Source organism: Plutella xylostella, chromosome Z, assembly GCF_932276165.1.
Source record: "Plutella xylostella chromosome Z, ilPluXylo3.1, whole genome shotgun sequence".
Taxonomy (NCBI): domain Eukaryota; kingdom Metazoa; phylum Arthropoda; class Insecta; order Lepidoptera; family Plutellidae; genus Plutella; species Plutella xylostella.
Genome location: NC_064012.1, coordinates 11,866,805 through 11,880,157, shown reverse-complemented (window position 1 = coordinate 11,880,157; position 13,353 = coordinate 11,866,805). Strand labels below are relative to the sequence as shown.

The following is a 13,353-nucleotide window of genomic DNA, read 5'->3' as shown; positions in this document are numbered from 1 at the left end:
TTAATAATTATTTATAAAGCAAGATTACTAATAAATTATATAAAATTAATTTACATTTTACCTTTAAATACAGTCATAATTCATTTCATATTAAACATTATTTTACATGCATTTATCACACAATAATTGAAAAGTCAGTTTGAGCCAGTTGTCAGTCATGGTGAGTGTGTTTGTAGTCGCCTCCAGACTTCATGGACGGGGCTCGCCTGCCAGCTGCCGGCCGCGCGCACCACGGTGTTGCAAGACCGGCGCAGGCGCTCCGCCGCGCCCGCCGTGGTGTGGCGCATCAGCGCCGCCCAGCCGTGCACGCGCCCGGCCGCGAACATCTCCGACGCGCTGCACCAGGGGGGCAGGCGGTGCAGTATCCGCCATGCATTGTTGTACTGCACGCGGATTCGGTTGTATGCTGCCTTCGTATAGTGGCACCAGAGCTCAGCCGTGTACAGGTTGTAGCAGAACGTGGTGAATAGCAGGCGCTTCACCTCCACGCTGCAGCGCTGGAAGCGGCGCGCCAGCATGTTGGCTTTGACGCTGATAGCCCTGCGCTGTCTCTCGACGTCGGCTTCGTCGCGAAGCTTGTCGTCAATTAGGTGTCCGAGATATTTAACTTGGCTGACCTTTGCCAGAGCTGCCCCATTGAGATGTAGGGGGGGATTTTCGGCAGGAGTGTTAGAGGACTCGAACACCATGTACACAGATTTGCTTGCGTTGTACAGCATGTTATGTGATTCTGCATAGTCTTCGCAGATTTTTAGCATAAGCCTCATGGCGGATACCGAGGGCGCCAAGAGCACCATGTCGTCTGCGTAGCTTGCATGGTTCACACATAGTCCATCCATGTAGCAGCCAACACCGGACTCCGCCAGCCTGCTGCTCAGCTCATCCATGTACACGTTGAACATCACTGGAGAGCTGGATCCTCCCTGTCTCACCCCACAGTACAGCTTTTCAGGTTTGGAGTACTCGCCGTTCCATCTCACGGAGTTCGTCTGCTGTTGGTGCCATTTCACTAGAACTCTCACAAGGATCTCCGGCATTCCTCTTTCGCGAAGTTTATCCCAGAGCAGAGTGTGAGAAAGCGAAAGCCTTGCTAAGGTCCAGGTAGCAGGCTATAACAGATGTGTTTCTGTGCTTGTAGTAATGAGCTATTTGCTTGACTACGTATATAGCTGTTGTTGTCGACGAGTTACTCTTGAACCCCATCTGATGATCACTGCTATAGAGGTATTTCTCAGATAGAGAGTGAATCACTTTTTCTAGCAGTCGTGCTATAATAGGTGCGAGGGCAATCGGACGGTAGTTGTTGGAGTTGGATATGTCCTTCTGTTTGTCTTTGCATATGGGCACTACGACTGTCCGAGTAAGTGAAATTGGTAGATGTTCCAGTTTTATTATCGCTCTAAACAGGTTACACAGGATGACACACAAGGGGCGCCCAAGAGTTTTCAGATGTTCAATTGATAACCCGTCATGCCCCGGGGATTTTCCGTTCGCAGTTTTACTCATAATTTTCTGAAGCAACTTGGGCGTAATACTGTTGGCTGTATCACCACCGGGCTGATCCCTTTCACACGTAATATCACTTCCAGCAGAGGCAGTCTGCAGTGACTGGGCATAGGTTTGCGTAGCCGGTGGCGGGTGTGTGAACTTATTGATAAACAAGTCCGCTATTCTTTTTTTGTCAGTTTCACCATCGATATTGGAGGGAATTGAACTTCGAGACTTGCATATTTTATTAGTTTTTTGCCAGAAGTTAGTGAAGTTTTTGTTGTAGAAATTTTTTGCTATGCTATTCATTTTATTTTGCTCTTCATTTTGTTGACATTTCTTGAGCGCCTCTTTGAACTTGGACCGAGCTAGTCGTCTATTATCAGTGAGTTCGCCAGCAGCAGGTCTCCCGCCGCAGTGCCATTCCCTCAGAGCATCCCGTGATTTAGCATAGTGTTCCGCAACATGTTCACTCCAGCCCGCTTGAGATTTATATTTTTTATTGCGTTTTTTATTTTTATTGAATGCACCTGCAGCAGCGATTTGCATAGTGGTAACAATAAGTTCATACAGCTCATTTATCTCTGCAGCCGTTTTAGGTTCTTCACGATGTTTTTCATGTGGTAGGTATATATTCATCAGGTTACCGTACCTAACAATATCGTTTCTATCCCGTGGTCTCCATGCCCAGGGATCAGTGTGAGAGTTCTCTGGGCCGACTGACACCCTTGACAGTTTATTTATTGAAAGTGTTATATGTATTGGTCGATGGTCAGTCCATGTCACATCGTAGTCCACACATATGTCTGTTATGCTCTTCTTCACTGTCTCTGATATCAGACAATGGTCAAGCCACGAGACGGAGCCATGTGCATCACTGACAAAGGTGTATGTATCAGCAGGTAGCATAGTTCTATCGACGCACTCGTAGTTATATTCAGTACAGAAAGATAAGAGCTCTCTTCCAAACTGTGTAGATGAGTCTGCGTTAAAATCCCCAATCACAAGGCAGTCGCTGCAGTTACTCTCCTCCTTTATGGCGTGAATTTTGCTGAGACAGTCTACGAACTCCGTAAAGTTATCCTGTTTACAGGTAGGCATATAAATGTTGATTATAAGCAGCTTGTTTTCACTGGATAGAGTCAGCTCAATTGCCGCTAGACGGGGTGTTTCACACAGTATACTGGCTGTTGCTTTTAAAGTTTTCTTATATAGGATTGCGATTCCTCCATGTGGGCGACCGACGAGTGGGCCTGCGCTAGTGTCGACGGCGGAGGTGCCTATCGCATCACAGCTGTCATGTATGTTCTGTAGCGTATGTAAATCTGTAGGCAGGAGCCACGTTTCTTGCAAAGCCACTACATCATTGTTCGAGCAGAGCTCCTCAATGAATTTACTGGATCTTCGCAGTGATTTGCAGTTTATCGTGACAATTTTTAGTTTATTGTTCATGTTTGTGGATTGGACGATGTTTTCTTTTGGTTTGATACGCTAGGTACGCGTGTTCTTTATACAGGGTGTCCCAAAAGTCAACGTCATCCCTTAAAGGGCTGATAGGTCAGCTCATAAGAGGCCAGAATATCACAATATGACCTTAGTAAAAACTCGATAATTTTCGAGATATTGACACTTTTATAAATTTGCTGAAAATCGACACCTTGGATCAGTTTTTTGCGTGCCGCCGTACAAAAATCCATATTTTTAGAATTTTTTTGATGTTGCATCACCTGTATAGCCCTGCTATTGATCGCAATCAAAAAAAATATCGAGTAATGCTGTATGTTTAAAAAAACACGGTTTTCAAAGTCATAAAAGGTAATCGTATTTTTTTATAAACAACTTTGACTCTACATACTGTAAAAAAAATATACCACGCAAACCTGGCACCTTATTTAAAAAGATTGCTCATTTAATGCAGTTTCCAAAATGGTATAAAACGTTGCTATTGTTTTAATTAACAAAAAAGTTATTGCTATTTTAGTACAAATCGACCTCGATGTAAAATTGTTTGAAGGAAATTTATCTGACTGAATTTATTAAGGGTAAGTCATGTTGGAATGGGTAAAAGTAAAATAGGTGGTATGGCCGGGAGTGGGAAAAAAGTCAACGTTGTCACAGTTAATAAAATAACGCATTTTGAGTATCTTTCTCGAAAAAAGGGGACTATAGCAACTCCACATTCCCCATAAATGTAGCGCATGGTAACGTACATACCTGAGTAGTGCTAATGTGTGATATTGTACAAGAAAAACGCTTACACATGTACATTGTACACCGGATACACACAGTATCCAAAAAAGGGACAGATCAGTTTGTCATTAACATTACCTCTAATTACTTGTTAATTATTTTAAAGTTATTATTAAACAAAACCAAACTCTCAAAATTATGATTATGACCATTAATGAGTATTATTTTTTGCTGATTATGTACTTAATTTAATAATGTGGTGTTATAATTTTGAGAAATAAAAATAAAAGTCAATAAATGTGTTTTTTTTTAATAAGGTGTAAAAAACGTTTTATAAGAGTTTGGTAAGTTTTTTCTTAGCTATTTTTGCGTCATCTATGTTTCCACGGCTGACCCCACCACCTATTTTACTTTTACTTATTCCAACATGACTTACCCTTAATAAATTTAGTCAGATAAATTTCCTTCAAACAATATTACATCGAGGTCGTTTTGTACTAAAATAGCAATAACTTTTTTGTTAATTAAAACAATAGCAACGTTTCATACCATTTTGGAAACTGCATTAAATGAGCAATCTTTTCAAATAAGGTGCCAGGTTTGCGTGGTATATTTTTTTTACAGTATGTAGAGTCAAAGTTGTTTATAAAAAAATACGATTACCTTTTATGACTTTGAAAACCGTGTTTTTTTTAAACATACAGCATAACTCGATATTTTTTTTGACTGCGATCAATAGCAGGGCTATACAGGGTGATGCAACACCAAACAAATTCTAACAATATGGATTTTTGTACCGGCGGCACGCAAAAAACTGATCCAAGGTGTCGATTTTCAGCAAATTTATAAAAGTGTCAATATCTCGAAAATTATCGAGTTTTTACTAAGGTCATATTGTAATATTCTGGCCTCTCATGAGCTGACCTATCAGCCCTTTAAGGGATGACGTTGACTTTTGGGACACCCTGTATATGCCGACTGATATGCCGGGTGGCCACAGATCTTGGTTTAGCACGCTATTAATGCTGTTGCTAGAGACAGTTATTTTGAACGCGTTGTGATTAAACCCTTCTCTTTCAGGCAGCAGTTCAACCTGCAGTGCACTTAGTCCAGTGTCTATAAGGTGTTTTTTGATATTTTCTGTTGTGACGCTCTTGTCAAAGCCAGATGTGTACACCTCAGCAGAATTAATAGCAACTTTAAGAGTGTTTGAGTAGTTTACAGCAGTACCGCGAATATTTAACGTTTTTTGTTTAGGTTTAGGTTTAGATATATGTTTTGCTTTCTTTTTCCTTTCAATTAATATAAATTCTTCTTGATTCTCACTGTTAGAGTCAATTTCCTTACTAATTGTGTTAGAACTGCCACTTGGAGTCCTTGGATCAGGCAATGAAGACAGGTCTGATGGTAAGGCACTACTGTTTTGATTGTTTTTATCGGTTTTATTAGTTGGGGGAGTCTTTAGAGGGCAGGAGGGAATAGCCCATGCGTTGGTGGCTCTTTTTGTTGAGGATGCGTTCTTCGATTGGATACTTTTCTTTGGTGTGGGAGGAGGCGATGCAGCTAGCAGTGTGTGCTTGATTCCGGTTGGTGTCAAGTTATGTCGTTTCTAAGCTCAGCCACTTCTGCTGCCGTCGAATAGTTTCTCTTGATGTTATTGACCTCCTGAGTCAGATGAACTATATCCTTCAGTAGGCGTGATACGTCAACGTGGTCGAAATTTACGGGAGGCAGTTTGTGTAAATCTCGTGCAACAAATATCGGTGCCCGATTAGGCTCAACCTCTCTAAGTTGTGTGATGATATCTTGTAGGTCCTTTCGTGCTTTATCTTGTTTCCTGTTTATGAGGCGTTTACTTGTTTGGGTCGTATCAAATAGAAGTTTTTTCGCTACTGTTATTTCGTCTTCTGTGTTGTGGGTAGCGCAAATGTCGATGAGGCTTTTATCATCCATCACATTAATTTTGCATTGTAGAAATGCCAGTACTTCGTTAATAATTATATTACAGGAAGAGCATTTCGTAGTCATGATTATGATATAGGTAACCAGATTTGTGTTTGTAAAATATTCCCTTACTTTAGGTAGGTTTATTTGTACTGGCAACACTGATATGTGACAGGTTATCTGGGGAAGCTGTCAATGTGACAATTATAGTTGTCAATGTCAATTCAGCTGTCAGTATGACGTCAACTGTCACCGGTAGTTATCCAAGTATGAGGGTAGGTCTACAAAACTTGTAAAAATTTTATTATAATCAAACAAGATTAGTTAACTTTTAGTGCTCATTTACAGGGCTTACTTGTGTTTTTCCATGGAGATATTTCTGCGTATGCTTCAAGTATTGTCTTGCTGGATAATTTAATAATTTCACCACTTTAACGACTTAATACCGAAGTTTCGATTTGATTCTTGAGAGCAGTTTTAATTGCGTGTTACTCATTGTGAGTGCGGTAACGTGTCATGCTATATTCCTGCTCCTCATCAGACCTTTACGAGACTGTAATATCACGAGAATATTGCACACTATCTAATTTAATTTAATGTATTGAATATACTGGAAGAATTATGCTTCCTCAATTTCAAATCAAATTATGTTGGTGTCATAAAAGTTGAAAAAGTGCAATGACAACCAATGTGCAGTGATTTTGTATCTGTACACGATAAGATCGCGAGCTGTCAGTGCTGCCTAAACCGACGTGACCCTTCTTTGGAGGCCAGCGGCCAACTGAGTCAAACGTCACTTGTGTTTATGATTTTATAACACAGAAAGCCGCCATAGATATTTGTATGAAGATTTGAGGGAAAAAAATTGCTTAAGTTTGGGATTAATTTACACAAAATAAGTGTGTGTTTATTAAAAAACAAGGTATTTAGCGCCTAGTCCAAGCCTTTAACTTTATAATATGATAAAAATCATATGAAAATTCTTTATAATTACGACACAGTTGTTACAATACGGGAGTGTGATTGACTGGTTTTTCTTGATATTCTGAAATTAATTTACAGTTATCCATAATCATTTACTTAAATTCGAATGATTCAGCACCTAGCTAGACTCTTCAACTACCTGTGTGATTTTTTTCAAGGCTGTAGAGCATCATTTACTACATAATTCTATGACAATGCCAACCCTCGATTCCCTATTGCAGACCCTTAAACTGAAACAATTACAGTTTAACAAAAAACAGAACGCTTTTCACAAAAGTTTCAGTTGCCATTTTTGCACTTTTCACAACCTTAGCTAATGCGTATTGCCTGTGTAAACATACTGCGCTGTTTTAGTCTCAGAGCACAAGCGACCTGCCTGCGATTGCGTTTAATAATCGATAATATTTTAATTGATTGCCATAATCGAAAACGTATGTTATTATTATCTTCAGGGACCACAACGGGCGCAACCCCCTGCATTTGGCTGCCATGAGCGGGTACACGCAGACCATCGAGCTTCTCCATTCCGTGCACTCGCACCTGCTAGACCAAGTGGACAAGGACGGCGTAAGTGCTTTCAAAAAATATGTACTTACTTGTATAAGATTTGGATTCATAAATTTTTATGTAGGTATAAAACGATGCCATCTGTTTTCTTGATTGGTAATTTGTTTTAGAAGGACATCTGAATACGCAAAAAAATCTGTGAAATAATATTGTTTTGTGCATGGTAGGTACTTCTGAAACCGTTTTAGTGGTTTAACCAACATTTTTTTAACCGACGAAACTATGTTTACCATAGTCGGAATATTACTGGGCAGCAAAATATAGTCTAAATATGTATAGGTAGTTATGCTCTGGAGTAATATGAATGACTATAATTTGGGCCACACTTCATCAAAGTTGTAGATTAGGTGGTGGAACGTATTTTCAAACGTTATGTCACGGATTGTACCGTCTGTTACACGACAGGCATAAACTGCAATTTTATTTTTACTCATATCAAGTGCAATGTAAGATAATTCCTCAGAGTAATACAATGTCAGTGCCAAACCCTTTTTAGAATTTCAATGACATAGCTTCACAACGGAGTATCCATTAATTAATTAATTGAATACTCACATAAACATTATGCTTGTCGGTAACAATAAAAAGCTTCGTATTCATTAGAGCAGCCTGAAGCCAAGTAGCTTCGTCTTGATAAAAGCCTGTCTAACCGAGAAGAGATCATAATTATCATGTAATAAAGCGGATTTCATTTTATTCCCTGAAATACAAGAACCTATGTCTTGTATTTCAGGGAATAATTACTTCCTAACATAATTAAATAACTAACTAGAAACTGAAGTATAGAAGCCTTTATGCAGTCAGTAACATATCATATAAAATAAGTTTCAAACAAACAACAAATCGAACACGGCCATCCGAAACCAACCTACCGCCCAAAGCACCTATTCATCCTTTTTGTCTGACATGCCTAGGTACACAAATACAAAAGTATACTAACCACATAGTTACCCTGGATCGTCTGAACGGGATTCAAACCCGCAAACCTGTACGTTACGAGAAAATAGAAGCACCACCGACTGAACTTAAATTGAATGAATTTCATTTCACAAAAAATATGTTCTTTTTTCAGAACACTCCACTTCATTTAGCGACGATGGAGAACAAGCCGAATGCTATAGCTCTTCTGCTGACAATGGGGTGCCGACTTATTTACAACAACATGGATATGAGTGCCATCGACTATGCTATTTATTACAAGTTTCCGGACGCAGCGCTAGCCATGGTCACTCATGAGGAAAGGTAATAAGAATATTATCCTTTCTTTTTCGTTGTATATTATTTATGTAATTTATTGGCTAAATGTTAAATTACTGTTGAAAAAAATGCTGACTGTTTTTTAACTAATAAGTGTGAAAAAACACAGTAACTCCATGGCAAGATGCGAAATATTTATTTACTGCGTGCACAAGACATGATACGTACCTATTTTTTTGTATAAAATAGAAATATTTACATTACATGTTAGACTCGAGATTTGAACCCGCGTGAGGAACAGGCGCTTACCCGACAGAGCTACCACCGACCCGACTAGGACCATATTCTAAGCAACTTTTTTTCTTACAGGGCTAGTGAGGTGATGTCGCTTCGATCCGACCGCCACCCGTGCGTGACTCTGGCGCTCATAGCCTACATGCCACGCGTCTTCGAAGCTGTCCAGGACAAATGTATCACGAAAGCCAACTGCAAGAAGGATTCTAAGAGCTTTTATGTGAGTAATTTTCAATGATAGGTATATTGCGTGAAACCAGCAGAGGAAGTTGTGATTCGACGAGTCTTCATTGAATCTATAGACCTATATTAATCATAAGCAACTAGGGCAAGTGTGATATTATTTTCGAATATGTAACTTTATTTCTAGTAATCGATTCAGAATCATTAAGTAACTTAGATACAACCCTACTAAGTAGCGGAGCGCACAGTCCAATTTAAAACTTCCCCTTAGAAAAATGAGCAGTGAAGCCCAGTCTAATAGATAAAAAGATAAGATTACTATATTAGAAGATCCTTACGTGACATGCCGAAAAAAAATACAGTTAGGTTCCCACTCTCCATGCAGTCTTCACCCTATAATATTATTTTCAGATTAAGTACAACTTCTCAGCTCTGTGTCCACAATTTAAAGAAGACGAATTCGGACATCGGCTGAAACCTGAAAACATGACCAAACCAATTGCTTTACCAGCATTGAACGTGAGTTACATTTTACTTATTATTTCCATTTCATAGTGCCTTTATATACCACACACACAGACACTTAGAATACTAAATATCTTCTTCTTGACTTTCAGGCAATGGTGGCCCACGGGCGTGTAGAACTTCTAGCGCATCCTCTAAGCCAAAAGTACTTGCAAATGAAATGGAATTCATATGGGAAATACTTCCATTTGGCTAATCTCTTGTTTTATTGTATATACCTCACGTTTGTGACTATGCATTTGTATATGCTGATAGAACTGGTTGAAACACCACACGAAGCGAGGACGGCCTGCGTTACCAACAGCTCCGGTTTATCTGAATCTTTGGGATCTCTGGACTCAGATGTGGAAGTCGGAAGACTACAGGACGGTGAGTATTAAGCGCATCACAGATGGTCAAGATAACATAATTATATCGCTCATGATATAAATAAAAATCCTGGAAACTGTCACAAGCGACGCGGATTATTTTATATTAACTTTTGTCCGTCTTCAGCTTCCCACGAAAATTGTTCAGACCCTTGCTTCCCGTGCAGAAGATCTTAATCACGATCACGAATATCCATATAAGTCATAAAACAAAAGTTGTACTTATTTTGTACCTACAGTATTTTATTCTTTTCGGACATAATTATTATTTTAATTATTTTCCCTTTAAGATTTACAAGCAAGAGTAATCATGTACACCAGTGCCATCGCCATCATGGTCTACAACTGTCTGTGCTTCATCAGAGAGCTCTACAACATGAAACAGCAAAAGTGGCATTACCTCGTGGACCCCTCCAACTTGGTCTCTTGGAACCTGTACATCTGTTCCACCATCATGATATTGCCTACTCTGTTTGGCGGCTATTGGGACATACAGGTTTGTCTCAATATATCTCGTTCTTTGTCTGATGATTCTGTGGTAAATACTAGGCCTGGAAAATTGTTAAAGCATTATTAGCTAATTAGAGGACCAGTCACTGAGTGGGCTTCTTATATGGTACAGTTGATGACTCACTCGGTGTTTAAGTTAAAGATTCTATTTCCTACATGTGTCACTAGATGGCAGTGTCGTCACCATTTGTACATCGCGGTATGGTTTGGTTTCACCATCCAGCCTATATACTTTGAACTATTATTAAAATGTATGCGAACCTAAAAATTGTGTATAAATTATCTATTGGTCCTTCGAACCGAATTGTAAATAAAAGTCAGTGAAAGTGCAAGTGCAGTGCAGTGCTACGTTGGTAAAGATTTTTGACAAGTGTTCTCCCGCGCGAGGCGGTGAGTACTGAAAAAAGACTTGTAAAACTTTCTGATTATTCTATGGACTTAGAATAATTACAAAAAAAACTATGGCAGATATTATCAAGGCTCAAATTGATCTTGCAAAGCGCATCGAGAAATTAAATGTAAATACAAAGAAATGTGGTAAAACTAAGATTACGAAAGGTTATTTGGAGACACGTTCAGAAACCTTGGACAAATATTGGTCGGATTATACTTCACAACATGATCAAATAGTACGTACGATGTCAGAAGAAGTATTAAGGCAATCAGATTTTCAACCAGATGATAATTATGAGAAAAACTGAGGAACTATACATGGAGTTGAAAACAATAATAAAAGATGCCCAGTTTACTTTACAAAAATCTGAAAGTCAGCCTTCACAGGAGAACATAAGTGCGGAAACATCAAAGATAAGACCGAGACTTCCGCCAATATCGATACCCACATTTTCTGGTGACTATGGTCAATGGATAAGTTTCAAAGACATCTTCACATCCTTGATACATAACGATCAAAGCCTATCAAAAGTTGAGAAACATCATTACCTTAAATCTGCATTGTCTGGTGAAGCTGAAAACTTGCTGAAACATTTCGCATTAACTGAAGCTAACTACGATGAAGCCTGGAAGATGCTGGAAGCGAGGTATGATAACAAAAGAGTGATTGTAAATAATATATTAAATCGCCTCTTGAACCAGAAGAAACTATAAGCTGAGTCTGCCACAGGTTTGAAAGAATTATTAGACACTACAAAAGAAAGTTTGAATTCCTTGAACAATTTGAAAATAGAGACGGAAAAGTGGGATGCCATTGTCGTACACACAATTGTTTCCAAGTTAGACACAGAATCTCACAAACTTTGGGAACAATCATTGGGTTCATCCACAGAAATACCGTCATTTGATGATTTGGCAACATTTATGGAAGGAAGGTTTAGAACATTAGAAATGATGATGCTATCCACACAAGAGCCACAAAGAAACTTTACATACAAAAGGGTATTTCAAAAATACACACCATCAGCACAAAAACCAACTGTATACAGGGTGTCCCAAAAGTCAACGTCATCCCTTAAAGGGCTGATAGTTCAGCTCATGAGAGGCCAGAATATCACAATATGACCTTAGTAAAAATTCGATAATTTTCGAGATATTGACACTTTTATAAATTTGCTGAAAATCGACACCTTGGATCAGTTTTTTGCGTGCCGCCGGTACAAAAATCCATATTGTTAGAATTTGTTTGGTGTTGCATCACCCTGTATAGCACTGCTATTGATCGCAGTCAAAAAAAATATCGAGTAATGCTGAATGTTTAAAAAAAACACGGTTTTCAAAGTCATAAAAGGTAATCGTATTTTTTTATAAACAACTTTGACTCTACATACTGTAAAAAAAATATACCACGCAAACCTGGCACCTTATTTAAAAAGATTGCTCATTTAATGCAGTTTCCAAAATGGTATGAAACGTTGCTATTGTTTCAATTAACAAAAAAGTTATTGCTATTTTAGTACAAAACGACCTCGATGTAAAATTGTTTGAAGGAAATTTATCTGACTGAATTTATTAAGGGTAAGTCATGTTCGAATGAGTAAAAGTAAAATAGGTGGTGTGGCCGGGAGTGGGAAAAGAGACAACGTTGTCACAGTTAATTAAAAAAACGCATTTTGAGTATCTTTCTCGAAAAAAGTGGACTATAGCAACTCCACATTCCCCATAAATGTAGCGCATGGTAGTACATTCCTGAGTAGTGATTATGTGTGATATAAAGAAGTAAAACGCTTACACATGTACATTGTACACCCACAGTATCCAAAAAAGGGACAGATCAGTTTGTCATTTGTTATTTATTTTAAAGTTATTGTTAAACAAAACAAAACTCTCAAAATTATGATTATGACCATTAATGAGTATTATTTTTTGCTGATTATGTACTTAATATAATAATGTGGTGTTATAATTTTGAGAAATAAAAATAAAAGTCAATAAATGTTTGTTTTTTTAAATAAGGTGTAAAAAACGCAAAATATTTTTTATAAGAGTTTGGTAAGTTTTTTCTTAGCTATTTTTGCGTCATCTATGTTGCCACGGCTGACCCCATCACCTATTTTACTTTTACTCATTCCAACATGACTTACCCTTAATAAATTCAGTCAGATAAATTTCCTTCAAACAATTTTACATCGAGGTCGTTTTGTACTAAAATAGCAATAACTTTTTTGTTAATTGAAACAATAGCAACGTTTCATACCATTTTGGAAACTGCATTAAATGAGCAATCTTTTTAAATAAGGTGCCAGGTTTGCGTGGTATATTTTTTTTAAAGTATGTAGAGTCAAAGTTGTTTATAAAAAAATACGATTACCTTTTATGACTTTGAAAACCGTGTTTTTTTTAAACAGCATTACTCGATATTTTTTTTGACTGCGATCAATAGCAGGGCTATACACATATCACACTCTGCTGCATTACACGAATCCAAAGAAGAACCTCACAACAAACCTAACCACAACACCCGAAACCTCCAAAAAACCACACACAACCGCGCATCCCAGAACACGTCCCCAAGCGCGCCTAAGCTTTTTTCTTAATCCTAAAAATAATGACACCTATCCTCTATGAAGTCTCTCCATCAAGAGCTCCTTCTGGTATCCCAGAAAATATCCCCTCTCAGCGGAACACTCGCCGCCTGACAACTTCTCTT

At 38.4% G+C, this 13,353-nt stretch overlaps 1 protein-coding gene across 3 annotated transcripts in view; it reads left to right on the top strand.

Moving 5' to 3' along the window:
* LOC105397762 (transient receptor potential cation channel subfamily A member 1) overlaps positions 1-13,353 on the top strand; it is an 80,664-nt gene that overhangs the window by 49,433 nt on the left and 17,878 nt on the right. For all 3 annotated transcript variants that reach the window (XM_048632376.1, XM_048632375.1, XM_048632377.1), the window contains 6 exons: positions 7,059-7,173; positions 8,246-8,415; positions 8,740-8,884; positions 9,259-9,366; positions 9,465-9,741; positions 10,031-10,236. In XM_048632376.1, the coding sequence (XP_048488333.1) occupies positions 7,059-7,173; positions 8,246-8,415; positions 8,740-8,884; positions 9,259-9,366; positions 9,465-9,741; positions 10,031-10,236 (1,021 nt within the window). The remainder of the gene's footprint in view (positions 1-7,058; positions 7,174-8,245; positions 8,416-8,739; positions 8,885-9,258; positions 9,367-9,464; positions 9,742-10,030; positions 10,237-13,353) is intronic.